This window comes from Pseudophryne corroboree, chromosome 7 (genome assembly GCF_028390025.1).
Source record: "Pseudophryne corroboree isolate aPseCor3 chromosome 7, aPseCor3.hap2, whole genome shotgun sequence".
NCBI classification, from domain to species: domain Eukaryota; kingdom Metazoa; phylum Chordata; class Amphibia; order Anura; family Myobatrachidae; genus Pseudophryne; species Pseudophryne corroboree.
In genome coordinates this window covers 13785768-13809544 of record NC_086450.1, presented here as the reverse complement: position 1 = coordinate 13809544, position 23777 = coordinate 13785768, and the positions used below count along the sequence as shown (strand labels likewise).

At 44.2% G+C, this 23777-nt stretch overlaps 1 protein-coding gene across 1 annotated transcript in view; it reads right to left on the bottom strand.

Moving 5' to 3' along the window:
• The window catches only part of TRPM2 (transient receptor potential cation channel subfamily M member 2), a 177652-nt gene that overhangs the window by 12990 nt on the left and 140885 nt on the right, over positions 1-23777 (bottom strand). Inside the window, 7 exon segments of the mRNA XM_063932704.1 lie at positions 2235-2336; positions 2436-2512; positions 9765-9910; positions 11306-11393; positions 14876-14963; positions 18521-18653; positions 19789-19970. Coding sequence (XP_063788774.1) covers positions 2235-2336; positions 2436-2512; positions 9765-9910; positions 11306-11393; positions 14876-14963; positions 18521-18653; positions 19789-19970 — 816 coding nt within the window.

The window sequence follows — 23777 nt, the reverse complement described above, 5'->3', positions numbered from 1 at the left end:
TGATACTTCAACCCTATTGGAAGCGTTTGGATCTTACACCTCAGCCCCACATCTGCAGATTCTTCAGGGCTCAGAAAACTGCAGTTTACAGTGAGTGTAAAGACAGTGAAGGATGAAGGAGGGGTGGAGACCAATCAGCTCCTACATGAGGGGGGCACTTTCTAATTCAGAAGATTCCAGCTTTGACCTTGATATCTTCATTTCAGCATATTGTCCCTTTCTGGGACAGTCCTAAATTTGGCGCTCAATCCCCCACTCCAGAACGCTTCACAAAGGCTATAATCAAGGAGATGCCTACTGTCCGACAGTGCCACCGATTAGCTCTGGCGGGCCTGTGCGGGTGACATCAGTGTGATAATTTCCGCCATACAGTATATCATCAGAACGTCGCTGCCAGTACGTCGGGGCATCGCTCTGTCCAGAAGACACAGCTGGAGCCACCCAACCCGCCGTACCAGGTAAGTCACCACTAGGCCACCAGGGTCAGACATGTCCACATTTTTTCATTCTCATAATTTACCACACCTGATAAGAATTACATCTAAATTGTTAAAATGAAAGAAAAACGAGCACTCAAAAAGGGCAGACTATATAACCCCATTTTCTTCTTTTCTGCCATCAGATTCTCCAGCATCTAAAATAAAAGTACAGTACAGTAGTTCTTGCACGGCAAGCATCTTTTGACATTACATCGGAGACTTCACGCATGCGCAGTGGCAGTTTTCAAAAGTGACACCTGCTGGACGAACAGCAGTACTGCACTCACCGGAGACACATGGCCTAATGCAGACCTGATCGTAGATGTACTAAATTTAGCACATCTACTATCAGTCACACAGAAATGCGAGGGGACGCCCAGCACAGGGCTAGTCCACCCTGCATGTCAGTCCCTACCCTGCCGCACAAGTACAAAAGCATCGCAGAGCAGTGATGCTTTTGTACTTCAGAAGTAGCTCCCAGTCAGCGCAGCTCCCAGCCAGCGCAACTCCTGCACGCTGACAGGGAGCTACTCATCGCAGCCGCCGTGGCTCGCCCCCTGCAAAGTTCGGGCACGCCTGCATTCCCCGGACCGCGCCCCCTAAATGGCGGGCAAACGCCGTCGGCCCGCCCCCTCCCGCCCAGCGACCGCCTCTGCCTGTCAATCAGGCAGAGGCGATCGCAGGGCTGAGACGGCCGTCGGCTGTCTGGCATGTGCAGTTCAGACCTGATCGGCACAGCAGCAATCAGGTCTGAATTAGGCCCACAGTTCTTTACACTGCGACTGCATGCGTCACCCTGCGACTGAAAATACCACCCTGCAACCAGGTGCAGATATACGGAATATGACTCATTTTTTCCAAGCCATACTGATAAATGAACGTGTTATTATGTTTAAGAGAACAATATTATAAACAGACAAATACATGCAGATGTGTATGCCAGATACCATGAGACTCTGCTAACACAGGACGGCTAGGACGCAACAGGAGACTGTGCTGATTAATTTGATGTGCAACACTTGTATATCTGTGTGTGACTGAGTCTCTGACTCTGCATACAAACTGCTATGATACAGCGGCCATTGCTTTTTTCCATACCAAGTTCTGTTGGGCCTCATACTCTATATAGACACAGTCGCACACATCTGTTGCGTATCAAAATAACCTGCAGTTTCCTGGTGCATCCTAGTCACATTGCGTTGTGTCTAATGCTGCGTACACACTGGTAGATATATCAATGGATCTGCAGATATATCATTAGCTGGATCGAGCAGTGTGTTGCGCACACACTGCCCGATCTGTCGGGACTGACATCACGAACTGGGCGGGCATTTACATTCGCCTGCCCAATTCAGCCATCAATCACCGCCGACTGCTGCAGCAAGTGTACGGGCGTCGGCCGACCACCCGTACACACAAAGCGATGCGCCAATATATCGCTGTGCTGCAGGTCTGACGCGGTATATCTGTGAATGATGGCGTTCACAGACATACCACTCGTACAAACTGGCCCATGGGCCAGCGATATATTGCCCTTTCAATAGAACAGCCGATATATCGGGTAGTGTGTACGATATATTGGTCAGTGCATTTTCACATGAAAAAAAAAAAATATCTGATGCTTGCGGAGATGCATGGGATCCGTCAAGCTCACTCGCGACAGGCATATCCCGCTGCGTGGTGCCTTAAGAAACAATTCGGTAACATTTATGACAATTAGGGAGAGACTAGACATCAGAGAAAAGAGTAACTCACAGAGGCAGTCCCTCCTGTACCACATAGGTTGCACAGTCACTTTGACGATTGATGGTTCCGTCAAAAGTGTTGTAGTTGATTTTTAGAAGAGTCTCGGCAGAGCTTAAAAAAAAAAAAGCAAAAACGTTTTTCATGCTCACGTGATATTTTCCAGACTTCTATAATAATAATATCAAACGTACAGAACAAATTCACTCTTACCTTGTGTAAGGATCATGGAAATTTTTGTCTTTTCTAACAGCTGTATAAAACGGAGGATTATAAATGCTGAATTCCACCTGGAATAAAGCAAAGAGAAAAAGTTCAATTTATGTCTAACACATCTGCATACTAGAAATGTAAAGTGAAAACCCAGGAATCATTATTTTTTCTCAATTTACGTAATTTTTATTGGTAAGAGCAAAGAAACAAACAAACAAACAGTAAACTAATAAATAACAAATAAGACATAATCATTATTAACAGATTACAAGCACAAATCGAGACAAATTGTCAAAGACTTGTTTTATCCGGCGCTAAAATTAGATGTAACTCAATATAGATTTAGTGATTAACAGCAGCTGAGTAAAAACAACTTGCTAGGTTGCCAATAATTAGGGACTATGAAAAAAAAGAGAGTACTCTGCGCTATATATCACTGTATCAAACAAAGGTGTGCAGTCTGTCATAGAGAGTAATTGACTCAGTAGGACTCAAGTATATATAAACAAATTTATATTAGATCTGTTAAAAACAACAAATGTGACAAACATTCAACATGCAATTTGCAACAAATTGTTTGCTCTAACTCAAGAGCTACAATTAATAGAACAATATATATCAAGCAGCAAATACTTAAAATAATTAATTGGTTCTATTAGAAGGTGATAAGATAAGAGACACTGGCGTCCCAGTGTATATTTAAATAAATGTCCCGCAATAAATATTCACAGTCTCATGGTAAGCAGCACAAGAGGATTGCAATAAGTAGTTACCCACGTGCTGGTTCCTGAAATAAATGCAGACAGGGTCCTTTATAGAAGATTATGCACATGTAAAGGTAATGTTTTCTCGTATAACTGTTTAAAGGCCCTAATTCCGAGTTGTTCGTTCGCTAGCAGATTTTAGCAGCATTGCACATGCTAGGCCGCCGCCCTCTGGGAGTGTATCTTAGCTTAGCAGAATTGCGATCGAAAGATTAGCAGAATTGCGAATAGAAAATTCTTAGCAGTTTCTGAGTAGCTCCAGACCTACTCCTAAGCAGCGATCAGCTCAGCCTGTTTCGTTCCTGGTTTGACGTCACAAACACGCCCTGCGTTCGGCCAGCCAATCCCCCGTTTCTCCAGACACTCCTGCGTTTTATCATGGCACGCCTGCGTTTTTCCGCACACTCCCAGAAAACGGCCAGTTTCCACCCAGAAACACCCACTTCCTGTCAATCACACTCCGATCACTTCAACGATGACAATTCTTCGTTCGGACGTGAGTAAATCTACTAAGTTTTGTGCTAAATTACTTAGCGCATGTGCACTGCGTACCATGCGCATGCGCATTTTTGCCTTAATCGCTCCGTTGCGAAAATCGGCAACGAGTGAACAACTCGGAATGACCCCCAAAATGCAATATATAGCTACCGATTCCATTAGAAGGCACCACACGACTCCAGAATGTTTATGTTAAATGCTGATCAGATAGTGCTGCAGGCAACTGTAAGAGGGCTTTCTCCAGACGACGGATGTTAGACCTCACAGCGGAGGTCAGAAGAATTCACCCGGTAAATGGTAAGGAGTGTCCTGCAATGCGGTACGTCTGTAGGGAGCCGTGAGTGGTCTTAGTCAGCGTGTAGGCACCGGCTGGAATACCCGGCGGGTGACGTGCGGTAGTAAGCTGCAGCTGCGGAGAGCCGTGAGCGTACTCGACTAGCGGGCATACACCAACCGAAGAACCAAACACAAGAGAGTGGGCGTCAACGCGTTTCATCTCCTAGCAACCGGAGACTTCCTCAAGACGAATGCCTCCCCTCTCTCAGTTCCAGAATTTATACCTGTCTAATGACTTCAATTACATCAGCTGTGTCCGCTTGTTAATTAATGTCATTAAAGCCACATATGAACAGATTTATCATTACTGGATAAATGTATTAAAAAAAAACTTGTTAAAACAACAGAATTTTTAGATGTTAGGTACATACTGAGTCAATCTAAATAAAATATATTAAGAGATAAAGATATTAATTTAATTAGAGCTAATCGGTCACATAATAGTACACAATGTTTTATTAAATTAACCCTTCCAAATTATATTATTACTTTGTTACTGAGTATGCGATACTCTCAAACAAAGACCTTTAAAGTGCTTACTGCTTCACATTATAATCCGTTTCTTAGTTAACTAGTGATTACATACTAATACGTTTTTTGTTAGTAGTATTTTTCTCAATAAATTGATCATAAAGAGAAGAGAAGACCATACAGGAGTCAGTTTAAGTTTATATAAGTAAATAAATAAAAATAATGCACGCCAGTGTCTCTTATCTTATCATCTTCTAATGGAACCAAATAATTATTTTAAGTATTTGCTGCTTGATATATATTGTTCTATTAATTGTAGCTCTTGAGTTAGAGCAAACAATTTGTTGCAAATTGCACGTTGAACGTTTGTCACATTTGTTGCTTTTAACAGAGCTAATATAAATTTGTTTATATATACTTGAGTCCTACTGAGTCAAGTACTCTCTATGACAGACTGCACACCTTTGTTTGATACAGTGATATATAGCACAGAGTACTCTCTTTTTTTTCATAGTCCATAATCATTATTAAAAATAATTACGTGCAGTAGTGTCCAGTCACAATGCTGGCCATCAGGATAACGTCTGTTAAAATACCGACGCCGGAATCCCGACACCCGGCAGAATCCCGATGTCGGAACTCTGAAAGGGCTGGGAAACCGATGCCGGCATACCGACAGTTAGTATACCTTCCGGGATAGGTTTAGGGCCGAGTGAGTGTGTGTGTGTGTGTGTGTGTGTGTGTGTGTGTGTGTGTGTGTGTGTGTGGGGGGGGGGTTAGGCTCCAGATGAGGAGTTAGGGTTAAGCTACGAGGAGGAGGGGAAGGTTAGGGTCAGGCTGCAGGGGAGTGAGGATTATGTTTAGGCAGCGGGAAGGGGGACTTAGGTCTAGGCACCTCCGGGGGGAGGTTAGAGTCAGGCACCAAGAGGTGAGGATGAAGTTACGCTGCGGGAACAGAGGGTTAGGGTGTAGGGGAGGGAAAAGAACACCCCAAACTCATCCCTGTCGGGATTTCCACCTTCGGGATACCGGCATCATTATTGCAAATGTTGGGTTCCCAAGCGGTGGTATTACGTACTGAATCTCTTTAATTCGTCAACATTATTGGTACCCTTGAATTTTAAGTACAATCTGTACAATATCTTCAGATATTAATGGAAATGGACCAACTTGGTGTCATCGGAATATTGTAGGACGATGCCCAACGTTCTGAACTGAAAATAAAATTATTTTCAACTTACTGTACATGTAGTAATGTCAAAGATCAAATAAAAAATACTAACTAGGCAGTATGAAAAGCAACCTTCCTACAATGTGGGTGCACACCCCTTGGTAACACTGACTACCTCCCAATGTTTCTTGTAGGCATCTATAAGCTTCTTGCGCCTCTGCTGGTAGTTTTTTTCCAGTCTTCCATTTCAGATTTCAGCAGCCACCAAAGATTTTTAATTGGATTGAGATCAGGGGTAAATTTACTAAAGGTCACTTTTCGTTCCAAACCACAACCGACCGACATTAAAACTTGTGTCAAAAAAGTCAATAGATTAACACGGTTTCACTACAATTCTTTTTTTCCTCTTACATCCTAGAGGATACTGGGGATCCCTTTAGTACCATGGAGTATAGATGGGTCCACTAGGAGCCATGGGCACTTTAAGAATTTGATAGTGTGGGCTGGCTCCTCCCTCTATGCCCCTCCTACCAGAAAATGTGCCCGGAGGAGCCGGTCACGCTTATGGAAGCTCCTGAAGAGTTTTCCGCATTTATTTTTCTGTTTGTTATTTTCAGGCAGGACTAGAGGGCACCAGTCTGCCTGCCTCGTGGGACTTAGGGGTGGAAACGGCCCAACCTCTTGAAGGGTTAATGGTCCCGTTCCCCGCTGACAGGACATTAGCTCCTGAGGGAACTATTCGCAAGCCCCTCCACGGCGAGCGTACATTCCCGCAGCACGCCGCCACCCCTAACAGAGCCAGAAGAGTGAAGAGTGGTGAGTCTAAGCCGGCATCCCAGTTAGCGGGTCGCTGGCCATTATGGCGGCATGAGGGTACGGAGATGCACAGCTTCTAACCGGGGTGGATCGCGTCTCCTACACAACTGCGTCTCAGTACACTGTACACAGTACCCAGACTGGCAAACAAAGCCTTAAAATGGTTCTCTTTCCATTTTCAGTACAAAGTACCTCAGCCAGTATAAAAAAGCAGGAAGACCGCGTGCCTTTGAAGGGGCGAGGCTTCACTATGAGTGGATCCAGCAGCTCACCAGCGCCATTTTCCCTCTGCAATGGACACAGACGCTGACTGAAAGGGACGGCAAGTTCCTCCGGTGTGACTCCAGATACCTCAGCGGTACTAGGGGGTCATAGTAGGGGGGGAGCGATTATTAGTGTACTATGTCCCCAATCTGGATACTTATTCTGCGACCCGGCTAAGCTTGGTATTAGCAATAAGGGCACGGTGTGCTGGCTCCAAATACCTCTGTGTCTCCCTGGAAGGGCTCTTTGTGTGTTAATTGAGCTTTTAACCTTTCCTGTTTGTGTGTGCTGTCACATTTACAATATGTCAGGCAAAGAGTGTGTTTCATGTACGGCAGAGTGTTCCTCTTCCCCAGGAAGCTCACTACTATGTACTCAGTGTAGGCTAGCGGGGCTGAACCAGAGTGGCTGGATTCCATCAAAGGAATGATTTCCAATATCTCTAATAAATTGTCCCGCAATGAGAAAGAGACGCAATACTTAAGACAGTCTGTGGATGATATTATTACCAGAGACTCAATCCCCAAACAAGCGTTCAGTCCCTTGCTCCATATCCTGCAGTCTGACTCTGACGCTGAGAGGTCAGACATGGAGTAGGGGGAGGTGGATTCAGAAGGGGGGGGACGCTGCTCTGTCACAGGGAATAGAGGCTCTTATTAAAGATATCAGAGATGTGCTATAAATTCCTGATAAGGTGACAGAGGAGTGTGAGGAATCTTATTTTAATGTAAAAAAGAAGTCCTCAGTCACTTTTCCTGTGTCAAAGGAATTTAATACACTGTTTGAAGAACTGTGGGTTAATCCTGATAAGAAATTTCAAATGCCTAAAAGGTTACTCTCATCTTTTCCTTTTCCTCCTGAGGATAGGAAAAAATTGGAAAGTTGACCAGTAGTGGATGCATCTGTGTCCAGGTTGTCATGGAAGATTGTGTTACCCGTCCCTGGTGTAGCCTCCCTGAAAGACACAGCTGATCGTAAGATTGAGACTACACTCAAATCCTTGTACACAGTTGCTGGGGTGGCTCAAAGACCCACTATAGTGTGTGCGTGGATTACTAAAGCCATTGCTAAATGGTCGAGTAACCTTATTGAAGGGTTGGATTCCTTATCTAGGGGAGAGATTGTGTTACTCCTGCTACACATACAGGACTCTGCAAACTTTATGGTGGAAGCCATAAAAGAAGTAGGTTTGCTTAATGCACGCACCACTGCTATGGCAGTGTCAGCACACAGGGGCTCATGGTCCGGATCGCATCTTCACATGCAGCAGAGGATCCGTCTGTCGCCAAAGGCCAGGATTCCCCTTCTGTGGTTGCTCCAGACTTCTCACCTAATCGAGGGCCGACGGTTCGGAATTCAGAATTGGATTCTGCTAACCACGGACGCAAGCCTCAGAGGTTGGGGAGCGGTCACCCAGGAAGTGCAGTTTCAAGAAAGATGGTCAAGTCAGGAAGTCGTCCTTCCAATCAACATTCTGGAACTCAGGGCTGTATAAAACGCCCTTCTGCAGGCATTCAGGTTCAGTCGGACAATGTGACAACAATAACGCACATAAGTGACAGGGCGGAACAAAAAGCAGGGCAGCAATGTCAAAGGTATCAAGAATTCTCCTCTGGGCAGAAAAAAATGCTGTGGCATTGTCGGCGGTCTACATTCCGGGAGTAGACAACTGAGAAGCAGACTTCCTCAGCAGACACGACCTGCACCCGGGGGAGTGGGGCCTTCACCCGGAGGTGTTCAGGTGCTTGACACGTCGATGGGGATGTCCACAAATCGACATGATGGCGTCTCGTCTCAACAAGAAGCTCAAGTGGTATTGTTCCACGTCAAGAGACCCACAGGCAGTGGCAGTGGACGCTCTAAGAGAAAAACATTTCGCTATCCCTGATGCACACTGAGTGAGAAATAACACTACATAATGATCAGATAATATGGAGATCTTAGTTGCGTATATCTGCAGATATAGGGTAAAGCCCCCAGGCCGATCGGCAAGGCGTCTCCGTCACTGGGGGTCCCTAATACTAGGTGTGGGTCCGGGGTGGTAAGATCTGCGTATTATCTGATCATTATGTAGTGTTATTTCTTACTCAGTGTGCATCAGGGATAGCAAAATGTTTTACTTTTACCCAGAATTACCCCTCCCTTTTAGCACCTGAGTGACATCACAATCTGATTGATCAGCTTACCAATAAATGTGTCCTGTGATAATAACGCCAGCTCAGGCTGGCAAAATTACAGGGCAGCACTGCGATCTACAGCCTTTTCCCAGCTTTCTCTGCCCGCTGGTACAGATAGCTGTGTGGGGCCCGGGCTCCGGTGATCAGCTTTGTGTGTCCAAAAGACACACAAGCTGATCACTGGTAAAGGAAAAAAAAACATACTTACCAGGTCCAGGAGCCGGAGATCGGTGCTCCGGTGCGGGCTGACGGTCATCGATCCGATGCCCGGGGGGGGGGTTAGTCGCAACGGGGAGGTCAACCCGGCGGCGGCGGTAGTGGCGGCACTTGCAGCGCAGGTCATTGGGTCGATTTTTCCGGAAAAATACCCCAATACTGTTGTGGATTGTCATCACATGGACAGAGCTTGCTCGTAAGCTCTGTCCCTGCTTGCGATAATTGATACATCCCTGCAATGTAATCAATTATCGCAGTGCGGATTTGGTCGAGTTGTTGGATGCGGATGGTGATAAATCGGACCCTATGTTATGAAAGAGGTGCCGGAAAATGTGTCGTTTGGGAGAGATGTGCTGTGAAATACTGTAAATCGGTTTGGAGGTAGAAGGGATTTAATTAATGGAAGGTAATGTTAAGAATAAAGGCGTAGTTAGGATGACTGGTGTTTATAATTAGGGTTAATGCTTTCATTAAGATGAAATGGTCTTTAGATGAGTCTGTGAGAGTTAAGGAGGAGAGTAATAAATATAATGTTAATGATCTGGGGGTTAATTAACAACGGTGATGACGGAGTTAATGATTTTGAGTGTAAATGAGAGACAAGTAGATGACTTACTTCCCAAGGAACCTTCTCGTCGGGCACAGGGAAACGCACCAGGCTGGAGTCAGGGTAATGAATGTTCCTGGAATTCACGTGGCATTGGGAGCGAATTGCTTCATCCGCATCTCTGAGGTCTACGTCCCCAAGTAACTTACTGGAGACTGTCCCCAAAAAAAGGAAACACGATAGGATAAACGTGATTATTCTAGATATGCAAAACCTCAGATTACAGGACCCCTTCATTTTATGGTGCTGAGATAAGGATTTTGTATCAGTGAAATATGCCAATAAACATACGGAATATAGCATATACGGTGTATATACCTGTATGTGTACGTGCGTGTAGGAATAATAGACATCACTCCAGGTCTTTTATTAAGTAACAACGGCTTTATGGCATGTCATTGAATCAGCAAAGTTTCAGGATTAATGCGTTCTGTATATGTAATTAAGAGATTTTACCTTATACACAGTACCTTATTACCCCAGTTGATTATTTGGGAAATTTAAATATATATATATATATATGTGTCTATGGGGTGTATTCAATTGATGTCGGATCCTTTCCGACGGAAAGGAACCGACATCTCAGTATTCAATGTCGAATTTGGCCGTTCCCGACAATTCCAATCTTACTTTTTTTAAAGTCGGATTGACATTGTCGGAAACGGGGCTAAAACCTGTCAGATTTGGCCGCGCTTCCGACAAAACACGTGAATCCACGGCTTTTCTGGCGATCCACGTGTTTTCCGACAAGTCTGAATTGCTGACCTGTAGGGGGATTGAATAGGTCGGAAGAGTTCCCAACCTAAAAAAGTTGGAAACTGCCATCTTTCCGACAAGACGGCAGTTCCGACTACAATTGAATACCCCCCTAAATATATGTGTCGATGTAAAACGCCCCATACCATGGGGGAAAATGTAAATCTTAACGCGCCCCCTATCTCCCGTCTAAAATGATGGGAGATAGGGGGGCAATATTCAAATGGCCCCGTTATCACGCTAATCGCGCCCAGTACCAAGTATATGTACTTGTATAAGTATAAGTACAAGTATAAGTGCCAAGCACCTAAACCCCAATAAACTAATGGGCGCGATCGTGAAAAGACCCGTTTGGGCACCCAAAAAGGTCTCTTTATGCGCATTTCTGCCCGCTACCTCCGGGATGTAGAGAGCTGAAATTAACTTGTCTCACTTGTAGGCAGTAACATTAGAATACTGCCATCAGGCACAATCGCAGCCGGGAGGAGGGAGACAGCATTTGAATCCGGCCCCGTGAATTGAGAAGTTAAGAAGGTTTACATTATATGTACAGTAACAGTGCAATTCATTCTATACCAGACTGTTACTTTCTGATGTCACCGACTTCAGGCTGGGAAATGTCTCTCACTAGGATTAGTAACATGAAATCTGATTGGTTTAGATTTAAAAATAAAATCCTCTTGATAGAAATTGATAGTTTGTCTTTTAAAGATTATTATATCATTTAATTGTTACCTGTCAATTACAATAACGCCCAGAAATGTTAAACTCCCCCCCCCCCCAGCCTTGTGTACCAATTACAGGAGCAGATTCTCTGGAACCAAATCCGTTGTCCAGGAGCGTGTTGACTATCCAGTTCAAGGCTTTTGCAGATCTTAGCGCCTAATGTGAAACAAAAAAAATATGTTTAATTGGCAGCTAATCACCAAATAATATGAGCAACAATGTAACAAAGACAAAACAAAAACAGCCTATAAGATATCTGCATGTGAGCCAGACCTCTGACCTCTCTGTGGCATTGTTTGTGCCTCGTTCCTCATTTTGTGGACCTTTAATAAAAGTGTCAGTAGCTGCCTAGCACTGCAGGGACGGGCCACATCAAGTATAGTGTGGGAGAATGCCCAGGCTACGGTCTACTGCTCTCCTAGTTTGGATCCTGACGGCAGGGATCCCGACAGGCGGTCAATTGACTGCCTACCTTACAGGTAAGAGGGCATTTTTTTATCATTAAAAACAATACATTATTTAAATTCAGAAACATCATTGAGCATGTGGGGAGTGGTGGTGGGATTGCGCCCAGTGGCGGTTCTTGCCACGGGCAAGCGGTACTTTGGCCCGGGGCACCGCCTTCCGGAGGGCGCCGGCGCCATCCGGAGGGCGCCGGCGCCATCTGGAGGGCGCCGCACCAGGGCAAGAACCGCCACTGTGCCCCCCGCAGTGCCCTGCTGTGCCCCCCGCTTTGAAGGGAACCAGACGCGTAGCGTCTAGTTTCCCTTCATTGAGAGGACCTTAGTTGTGCGGTGCGCGATGACGTCATCGCGCACCGCACAGCAAATGTCCTCTCCATGAAGGGAAACTAGACGCTACGGTCTAGTTTCCCTTCGTCTAGAGGACCTTTGCTGTGCGATGCGCGATGACGTCATCGCGCACCGCACAGCATAGTGGCACAGACACTAGGGGGTCATAATTGACCTCTAGTGTCTATGCTGTTCTATGGAAGAGACGTAATAACGTCTCTCCCATAGATCGAAGAGAGGAGAGCAGAAGATCGGCGCCGCCGGCGGAGGGGGTCTGGATCAGGAACGGGGATGGTAAGTATTCTTTTTATTTATTTTTATTTTTTCTTTCAGCACGTTGACCACGCCCCCAATTGAAGCCACGCCCCCATATTTTGCCCGGGGCGCCACAAACCTTAGAACCGGCCCTGATTGCGCCTATTTATGATAGAACGCTCAAAGCCACGGGTGGTTTGCAAATCCGTAACTCAAAGCCTCAATGCACCATACAAACCATGGAATGATAAATCTGGCAGCTAACAATTTTTTTAAAGGGACAATCACGTACAAGTCATGGTTTTGCCTTGTAAGTGATTGTCCCTTTAAAAAACTTCAGATTTCGACCGGCATCCCGCACAGCCGCCACATTACATCCCGCTGCATCACTTGATTCTTTTACAAATAAATAAAAAAATACTCTATATACTGTAACACAAAGTTTGTCTTGGAGCTAGGGTGATGTTGCGCCATTATTATAATCTTCAATATTTCAGACAGCTCAATTAATACTCCATTTTTATACAGATGGAGCCCTGCTCATCTATCCCTTTAATAGGAGTAATTGAGCCAGGGCTGTCGGACTTAATCCCCTGCTGTATTGTTCTCTCTGTATTGTATTGCATCTGAGAACAGTAGATGAAAGGCTTATACTAAATAAGCCTTGGTGCACCATGGTGCACCAGAGAAGGCTCGATGATCTGTATTTAGGCCTAGATTTATGAAGCATTGCAGAGTGATAAAGGCACGGTGATAAAGTACCAAACAACCAGCTCCTAACTGCCATGTTACAGACTGTGTTTGGAAAATGACAGTTAGGAGCTGATTGGTTGGTACTTTATCACCGTGCAATTAATCACTCTCCAAATTTTGATAAATCTGGGCCTTAGTTCCTTTTAACATGTAATTCCAATGTTGCAACAAACCTAATACATGGTCTGTGTTTATTCTCTTGCCATTGCTGGTCCTATTGGAGGGTGATATTTATGTTGTTCCAACATATAACCATGGAGTCCATTTTTCCTATTATCCTTGATTGTAGGTGATAGAGGGGTTATGGACCAATGGGTAAGGGATAAGGGCCCTCATTCCGAGTTGATCGCTCGCAAGGCGAATTTAGCAGAGTTGCTCACGCTAAGCCTACGCCTACTGGGAGTGTATCTTAGCTTCTTAAAATTGCGACCGATGTATTCGCAATATTGCGATTACAAACTACTTAGCAGTTTCTGAGTAGCTTCAACCTTACTCGGCATCTGCGATCAGTTCAGTGCTTGTCGTTCCTGGTTTGACGTCACAAACACACCCAGCGTTCGGCCAGACACTCCTCCGTTTCTCCAGCCACTCCCGCGTTTTTTCCGGAAACGGTAGCGTTTTTATCCACACGCCCATAAAACGCCGTGTTTCCGCCCAGTAACACCCATTTCCTGTCAATCACACTACGATCGCCGGAGCGAAGAAAAAGCCGTGAGTAAAAATACTATCTTCATAGCAAAATTACTTGGCGCAGTCGCAGTGCGAACATTGCGCATGCGTACTAAGCAGAAAAACGCTGCGATGCGAAGAAAAATACCGAGCGAACGACTCGGAATGAGGGCCAAGGTCAACAGTCAATAGGACGATCACTATTGGACAAGGTCGACATGGGAAAAAGGTTGACACAGTGAAAAGGTCGAAATTAGTAGTTTCAATGTTTTTGGTGTAGTTTTCTCTGTAACACGAACAAGAGCCCCAATTAGTGCAACGCGTCCCCTTGCTGCGGGAAAGGGGCCTCGGTCTGCTACCGCTGCATTCTGCACAGGTTACTATTCCCAATAGTAGTCCACAAGGATGGTAAAGTATGAAAAAGTAAAAAATATATTTTTTGACCTCCTGTCGACCTGTCCTGTGTTGGCTTTTTCGATGTGTCAACCTTTTTCCCATGTCAAACTTGTCCATGGTGACCAATAGTTGTTGATCTATTTACCGTCGACCTACCATCCAGATACCAATAGAGGAGAGGCAAGAAATCAAATCCAAAAATAAGACACTCCAAGCCTCTCCAGCCAGCCGTGTTGTCCTGTCCTTGGAAGGTGCCTTTGTTTCTTTCTCCTTGTCTTAGAATTACCAGTAGAGATGTGCCATTTGGGTTCTCCAGAAATCCGAACCCACCCGAATTTTGTGGATTTGAAGTTTGAACCAAACCAAAACCAGGTCCAGATCCCCTGAGGAGATTTGATCCGATCCAATCCGATTCCCGCATCAAATCTTCCCATGATTCGGGATTCGGATTTTAAATCAAAATTTCAGGTTTTGGATTGCAAAAATGACATGATTTTAGCTGTTTTTATAGTTTTTAATCGATTTTTATCGACAACTGTCTATTTTTTTTTTATGGATTTTAAAAAGAACCAAACTCCGAATCTGAACCAAAACATTTGAGGGTGGATTTACAAAAACCAAAACACGGGGGTCAGTGCACATCTCTACTCACCAGGTACTTACCCACCTACAGAATGTTATTGTAGCACCGCTCTGCATTACTAGGACGTATGTGATTCGTACTGTACACGTATATAGAATAGGAACTTTATAGTAACTGCAAACATGTTTCACCTGTTCTTCCAACACAATCAGTCGATTTTCCATGGATCCGTTCCTTTTTACTTGGTTTAGTTCTAATATGTCTACGATTGTATTAACACTAAAAATAATAGACAATACAACATTATACTGTATGTTGTCATATAACACTCGGTGAAACAATACTTGCTAGTACAATCCACCTAAATAGAATTACATAAACTATTCTGCTAACTTTAAACTTAACATATTGGACATATCCAATAAATAACTTTCTACTCCCATGTATACTAGGCCAGCACTTACAGTTTCCCTCTTTCACTTATGTTTGTAAATCTGTTCATTGTACGTTTCTAAATAGTGCTACATCATGAGGTGAAGATAGTTTAACCTGTTTTTGTGCTAAAATCAGAGCCAGCCCTGGGCATAGGTAAACTAGGCAAATACCTAGGGCATTTAGTATGCCTAGGGGCACAAGCAGCTTCTGCTGATTAAAATGATATGCGGCATGCCCATATTCTGTGTGTGACTGCAGCTGTATCTGCACATGAAATGCTACGTTACAGTTTATTCTTGGAAATCACTGTAACATAGCATTTCGTATGCAGATACAGCCAAAGCTGCTTGTGCATCCTAGCCACATAGTAATGCAAATAAAACGCCTGTTCGTCAAAGAATGGCGCCTGACGATAGCAGAGCTGCCAGCTGACTCACGCCAGGCATCTCCTGCTGCATGGCATATTGAGGCAAGATGTATGGGGGCACATCTGTATCCAAGCAGAGGCAGAGGTCACAGTGTTAGCGGCCGTGTGAGTGCTGTGTGTGGGTGGGTTGGTTGTGCAGTAGTGTTCAGCATATGTGTAAGGGGCATTATGTGTGTCATGTGTATAAATGCATTTATAATGTGAGGCATATGTGAAAGGGACATTATGTGTGTCATTATGTGTATAAGGGCATTAATAATGTGCAGCGTATGTGTAAGGGACATTATGTGTGTCATTATGTGTATAAGGGCATTAATAATGTGCGGCGTATGTGTAAGGGACATTATGTGTATAAGGGCATTAATAAAAGTTGGCATACAGTATTTGTGTAAGACGCATTATGTTTATAAGGGCATTAATGGTGTGTGTGATATGTGTAAGGGGCATTACTGTATAGTAGTATGTGTATAAATGCATTACTAATGAGTGGAATTATGCGTATAAGGTGCTCTACTGTGTAGCATAACATATAGAAAGGCCACTACTGTGTGGTGTAATGTGAATAAAGAGCAATGTGTTGTGGTGTAATGTGAATAAGGGGCAATGCAATGTGATGTAATGTGAATAAGGGCCACTACCATGAAGAGTAACGTATATAAGGTAAAGTGGTACTACTGTGTGATGTAATGTGAATAAGGGACACTATTGCATGATATAATGTGATTAAAGTTGCACTACTGTGTGGCGTAATTTGAATTGGGGGTAGTATTGTGTGGCCATGCCTCTTCCCAGCAAGAACACACCACTTTTTGGGCTGTGCGCCGAATGTGCATACTGTTCCTATTTAAAATATAGGGGTAGGAACACCAAATTGAGGACTGCTATGGGTGAACGGTTATGGTGCTGGGAAAAGGGTGCAAAGTCAGAGGCGGAACTAGCGGCAGTGCTAGGGGGCACCAGCCAAAATGTTGCAGAGGGCATCATATTAGTTAGGGCCGGCTCTGGCTCAGATTGTATTTAATATTGTAGTTAGTGTGTGTTGAATTATAAAGAGAGTGAAATAAAGAGTTAGCACAGTACACACACTGCGCCATAGGTGTAGGATATACTGCATGGCTAAATGTATGAGGACACCTCTCTAGGAAGGTGCGGGAATGGAACAGTAAGTGGGATGACTAGCAGATTCAACACGTCTATTCTACATAGAGGACCTGTGACTAAAGTGAAGAAAATGTGAACAAGAAAAAGAACTTATTTTAATTTGAACTTGTCAGGACTGTCTTGGTTATAATAATCCTCTAGAATTTTAGGTTATTACAAAAACTACATACCTATTACAAGCATAGTTATATTTCAATTAATAGTCGATACTGGAACAATATAACATATTTCATGCCAGCTTAAATTCCACATATGAGAGCAAGAGGACTGCTTGGCAGAAAGGCATACGCTTAAAGTCTCCTAAACTGTAAGAGGCTGCCATATAACTGGATGCAAATCTATATTGCTGAAATTATCCATATTTCTGCTTCCTTCTGCTACAGGTAGTTTGCCGTTATCATATGGTATATCATTGATAATATTGGGGGTCATTCCGAGTTGTTCGCTCGCAAGCTGCTTTTAGCAGCTTTGCACACGCTAAGCCGCCGCCTACTGGGAGTGAATCTTAGCTTATCAAAATTGCGAACGAAAGATTAGCAGAATTGCGAATAGACACTTCTTAGCAGTTTCTGAGTAGCTCCAGACTTACTCGGCATCTGCGATCAGTTCAGTGCTTGTCGTTCCTGGTTTGACGTCACAAACACACCCAGCGTTCGCCCAGACACTCCTCCGTTTCTCCAGCCACTCCCGCGTTTTTCCCAGAAACGGTAGCGTTTTTTCACACACACCCATAAAACGGACAGTTTCCGCCCAGAAACACCCACTTCCTGTCAATCACATTACGATCACCAGAACGAAGAAAAAACCTCGTAATGCCGTGAGTAAAAAACCTAACTGCATAGCAAATTTACTTGGCGCAGTCGCACTGTGGACATTGCACATGCGCATTAGCGACTAATCGCTCCGTTGCGAGAAAAAAATAACGAGCGAACAACTCGGAATGACCCCCATTATTCTGTGTATACTATACCTTAAGGATTGTGACTATTTTGACATATTAAAATTTCAGTTAATAACATTCTGTCTTTGTAATCTTAACTGATTCACATGCCAGACAGTTTGGCTCTTATAATTTCTACCGAACCGTAAAAGATTGATTGGTTAATGATGACTCTGGTTAATATAAGATAAATTGTAGTAGTATGTCATGGAATAAGACTTCTTGTAAGATTCTACTCTTAAATCTTTGCGGTGGCAGATTTGAAAATGTACTACTGTACATAAGCATTTTGGGGATATTAATCTTTTTATTATGGTTTTGTGATTATTAGCTCCATTGCTCCATACATATAGAAATTTAGGAACACAGAATTTGACGGCAGATAAGAAACACTTGGCCCATCTAGTCTGACTTTTTTTTTTAACCTTTAGGTCTCCTCCAAACTATTTGATCCTTAGTTCTTTGTAAGAATATTCATGTCTTTCTCAAGCATGGCTCAGGTGAGTACTGTATGTTTTAGGGTGTATCTGTTTTCTTTTAGTACAGTATAGAAATCATAATTCAGTGATGGAAGCAAATGCCTGTGCAGCTGCGATTCGGTACACAGCGGCTGTGAAAAAATATGCAAATGTTGCAGCCGTTGTAATTGGCATCGATCCCCTTACCCTAACCTGCTCCCCCATTACCACCCAGAAACATTGCCTGTATGGCGCTCACTTGTAGAATACAGCCTCACTACGACGGCCATTGCAAGATCATTCAGGTACATGCACAGTACACAGCGTGACGTAGACGCATGCGTAGCAGCAAAAACTGAGTACTACTACTACAGATAATAATAATAATAAATAAGAAGAAGAATTGTTAAGTTACTTGTCATTTGTGTTTTTTATCTTGTGCTCTGCGCTTTGTTTCATCTGCTTTTTAAGATACAGCAAATAATTGTCTTTTAAAAAACTCTCCCAGGAAAGCAGAGCGGCCTCTTCCGTCTTCTCCAGCTTTTCTTCTAACAGGGGATGAGAAGAAAGAGAGTGTGTCGCAAATATTGAAGAATTTAGAATCAAGTACAATCTAACCTCAACAATATGTAAATGAGAACATAATAATACATTCGTCCTCACAGGGAGAGCAGGTGCGCGTGTTATATAAATGTCATTTATCTCAGGAAAACATGTCCAGTTCTGTATTTCTTTAATACAGATGTGTCATTTAATACTTTTGCTTCAGTGGCACCAAATAACCCCCCCGCTGCGCACTGAGTCCGGGGGCGACATGGCCGCGCTGAGCGTCTTTTTTGCTCAAAATGTGCATCTTCCACACAACTCCTACCTGTCATTTTTCAAACCTGTAATGATTAGCTGGTGCGTTATGTATCATCTTACACTTATCACCTCTTTATCACTTCTCCAGGCTTAATACATCTGCCCCAGATGTTCCTAACTGCCATGTAACAGTTTTTGCCTGGGCCGCCGCCTTCCGGAGGGCGGCGCCGCCATCCGGAGGGCGCCACCGCATGGCAAGATCCGCTACTGTTGGTCAGTGCCCCTGGTGCTGTGAAGGAAACTAGACGCTACCCGTCTAGTTTCCCTTCATGGAGAGGACCTTTGCTGTGCGGTGCGCAATGACGTCATCGCGCACCGCACAGCATTGTGGGACTGGCACATAGACGCTAGGGGTCATAATTGACCTCTAGTGTCTATGTTGTGCTATGGGAGAGATGTCATGACGTCTCTCCCATAGATACGAGGAGCGGCGCCGGTGGAGGTCAGCAGCGGTCGGGAATCAGGAGCGGGGATAGTAAGTATTCATTATTTTTTTTAGTAAGCGGCGCTACTCAAATGGGGGCACAACTCTACAGGGGGCACAACTCTACAGGGGGCACAACTCTACAGGGGGCACAAATGGGGGCACAACTCTTCAGGGGGCACTAATGGGGGCACAACTCTACAAGGGGCATAACTAACCACGCCCCTGTATGAAGCCACGCCCCTATTTTCGCTCGGGGCGCCACAAGGGCTAGAACCGGCCGTGTTACGGGCTGGGTTTTGAAAAATGACAATTAGGAGCTGATTGGTTGGTACTGTATCTCTCTCCACTTTATCTCTCTTCAGGGCTTCTACCATCTCCACCATAGTACTTACTAAGTTGCTTTTGTTTCCCAGCAGTTTCATGAAGGATGAAGCGTTTGATGAACATATGCAGGTGGTTTAAGAGAATGAAGGGAGGGGGGGCAGGAGGCCGACCGTAATACTCTTCTATCAGATAATGACGCTGGAATTTCCAGATCTGATCAGTGTGTTCCTGCACCTGCTGGAAAGTGTAGCTATACAAAAACAACAACAATAATAATGGATCAAATAAAGTGAAAGTAAATAAAAGCCTACTAAATACATCTAACTAACCAATCAATTTAAAACATCTGACTGACCAATAAATGGTGCCAGATGATTTGGGGGTGCATGAACACAATTGTAAAAACATTTAGAGGCATTTTCACTAAACAGGAGCTTTGAAAAGCCGCCAATTATCGGCCACTTTGACCTCTGCTTTTAAAACGGCAATCGCAAATAAAGCCAGTCTGATTTGGCGTTATGTTATTATTGCTTTAAATCCAGCAGTCAAAGGGGCCGATAATCGGTGGCTTTGCAGACCCACCGTTTAGTAAATACTGTATACCCCAAGACGTTTATAGTACAGTTTAACACATTGCTATAAGATAATAAAGGGGCCAGGTTCCGCAGGAGACGCAATAGGTGGTATGAAGTGCGCAAAGGGAGATTTTATGTTACACAATAAAAAACAACTTCATTCTGTATACCCAATATATTTTTCCTACAAACTCTGTTAATTTATATATTTGATTTTGATTTATTTTATTCGTGAAATAATCCATTTATACTGCAATTGTATTGCTATAGTAATCTTACAGTTACAACTCATTCATATGATGAGACAGTGTAGGAGGCGATATTAATAGTATGCAAATTGTTTGGTTGAGATATGCTGTCACGCAGAATGACAACATTCATTATGTCAGCAACATAATGTCGTCACATCCAAAATGTTGACAGTCAGTATATATTTTAGCTTTACCTACTGTAATTGCAGCCTAGCCCTAACCCTAGATGCAGCCTAGCCCTAACCCTAGATGCAGTATAGCCCTAACCCTAGATGCAGCCTAGCCCTAACCCTAGATGCAGCCTAGCCCTAACCCTAGATGCAGCCTAGACCAAACCCTAGATGCAGCCTAGCCCTAACCTTAGATGCAGCCTAGCCCTAACCTTAGATGCAGTATAGCCCTACCCTAGATGCAGTATAGCCCTAACCCTAGATGCAGCCTAGCCCTAACCCTAGATGCAGTATAGCCCTAACCTTAGATGCAGCCTAGCCCTAACCTTAGACGCAGCCTAGCCCTAACCCTAGATGCAGCCTAGCCCTAACCCTAGATGCAGCCTAGCCCTAACCCTAGATGTAGCCTAGCCCTAACCCTAGATGCAGCCTAGCCCTAACCCTAGATGCAGCCTAGCCCTAACCCTAGATGCAGCCTAGCCCTAACCCTAGATGCAGCCTAGCCCTAACCATAACTATAATTGCCACCTTGCAGTAACCCTAGATGCATCTAAACCCTTACCCTAACTGCAGCTTTACCCTAGCCCCAGCCCAACCTCAAACCTAATTGCAGCTTAACCCTAACTGTAACCCATCTCTAACCCTAATTGAAGCCTGGCCCTAACCACAGCCTTCCTTAACCATAATTGCAGCCCAACCTTAATCGCAGCCCAACCCTAACCATACTTTCATTCTGACCCTATCCGCAGCCCATCTCTAACCCTACTGTAATTGCAGCCTGATCCTAACCACAGCCCATCTCTAACCCTAACTGCATTCTGTACCTAACCGCAGCCCATCTCTAACCTTAATTAGAGCCTGATCCTAACCGGAGCCTTCCTTAATGATAATTGCAGCCTAACACTAACAGCAACCCAACCTAAACCTACTGTAATTGCAGCCTCATACTAACAGCAACCCAACTACAGCCTAACCCTAACCGCAGCCGAACCTTAGTCTAATTGCAGCCTGGCACTAACTGCAGCCCATCCTAAACTTACTGTAATTGCAGCCTGACACTAACTGTATCCCCAATTGCAGCCCAACCCTAACCATAATTGCAGCCCAACCCTAACCCTGGTTCCAGACTTAGGTACCCCTAATTGTAGCCAAACAATGGTGGTCATTCCGAGTTGTTTGCTCGCTAGCTGCTTTTAGCAGCATTGCACACGCTAGGCCGCCGCCCTCTGGGAGTGTATCTTAACTTAGCAGAAGTGCGAACGAAAGGTTAGCAGAACTGCTACTAAATAATTCCTTGCAGTTTCTGAGTAGCTCCAGACCTACTCCTAGACTGCGATCACCTCAGTCCGTTTAGTTCCTGGTTTGATGTGACAAACATGCCCTGCGTCCGGCCAGCCACTCCTGCGTTTTTACCTGGCACGCCTGCGTTTTTTAGCACACTCCCTGAAAACGGCCAGTTTCCGCCCCAGAAACATCCACTTCCTGTCAATCACACTGCGATCACTCGAACGACGCTCGAGATTGTGTGTAAATCTACAATTTTTTGTGTGAAAGTACTTAGCGCATGCGCATTTTTGCCGTTTTTTCACTTAATCGATGCACTGCGAAAATCGGCAGCGAGCGAACAACTCGGAATGACCACCAATAACCGTAATTGTAGCCTAACTCGAACCCTATTTGCAGTATATAGTACCCATAATTGCAGCCTACAGCACTCCTAATTGTAGCCTACTAATATCCATAATTGCAGCCTACAGTACCCCTAATTGCAGCCTAACCCTAACCCTAATTTCTTGTGTCAAAATTGTTATTGTCACCATTCACTATGCCAGCAATGACAGGGAATAAAGCACTTGTCATTGGCCCATAACTGTATCTTAGAAGATTTAGTAATTATCTGGATATTTAATTTGCAGCATTGTACAACAATATAATTACTGGTCCTTCTGTTTTCCAGTTATAGTAATAAGGGTTTACAGTTCAGGTTCCAATTTGAACAAAGCCGTGTTCATAATTTATTTTTCTAATAAGCAATTTGTCCAGTTTTGCTGGGATAGGAGAACCCCCCGGTCACATTGCATTACTTCTTACAACAGGCCGGGTACCATTACAAGGTAATTAATAAGTTATTGCTCACGTGTAATCTGGGGATATGGGATACTGACAGTAATGCCCTAGCACTGCCAAGTCCCTCAGGCATCCATATAACCTTTGTGGTTACAGTTCTATTCCCTAGAGCCAAAATTGTGATTTGTTTCACTGGGAATAAACTTCTAGGATACCAAAATATACATCTAGAATTTTATTGTAGGCAATCCAGACGTGAGAGGTGAAATGTTTAACAATCTCAAATTAATCCTCAGTTATTGTCAGTGACGGGCACCCACATGTACGGCCCCACGTAGGGTGAGATTGGATAATATATTACGGAGATGGACTTTTGCTATTTGTAGAATTTCAGTAATAAAAAAACAAAATCTCATGATAGAGTGACAAGAGTTGGGAGAGATCATTGTACATTTACCTTCATCTAAAATAGACTGATCATTGATATCGATGAAGCACAGGTTAATTATAAAACCTATTATTTATAAATGTTACATTTCAAGGGACTGCACACCAATATTGGGGGTCATTACGAGTTGATCGCTCGCTAGCAGTTTTTAGGAGCCGTGCAAATGCTATGCTGCCGCCCACTGGGAGTCTATTTCAGCTTAGCAGAAGTGCAAACAAAAGGATCGCAGAGCGGCTACAAAATAATTTTGTGCAGTTTCAGAGTAGTTTCAGACCTACTCAGCGCTTGCGATCACTTCAGACTGTTCAGTTGCTGTTTTGACGTCACGAACACGCCCTGCGTTCGCTCAGCCACGCCTGCATTTTTCCTGGCACGCCTGCGTTTTTCCGAACACTCCCTGAAAACGGTCATTTGACACCCAGAAACACCAACTTCCTGTCAATCACTCTGCTGCCAGCAGTGCGACTGTAAAGCTTCGCTAGATCTTGTGTTAAACTATATCGGCCATTGTGAAAGTACCTCGTGCGTGCGCATTGCGCCGCATGC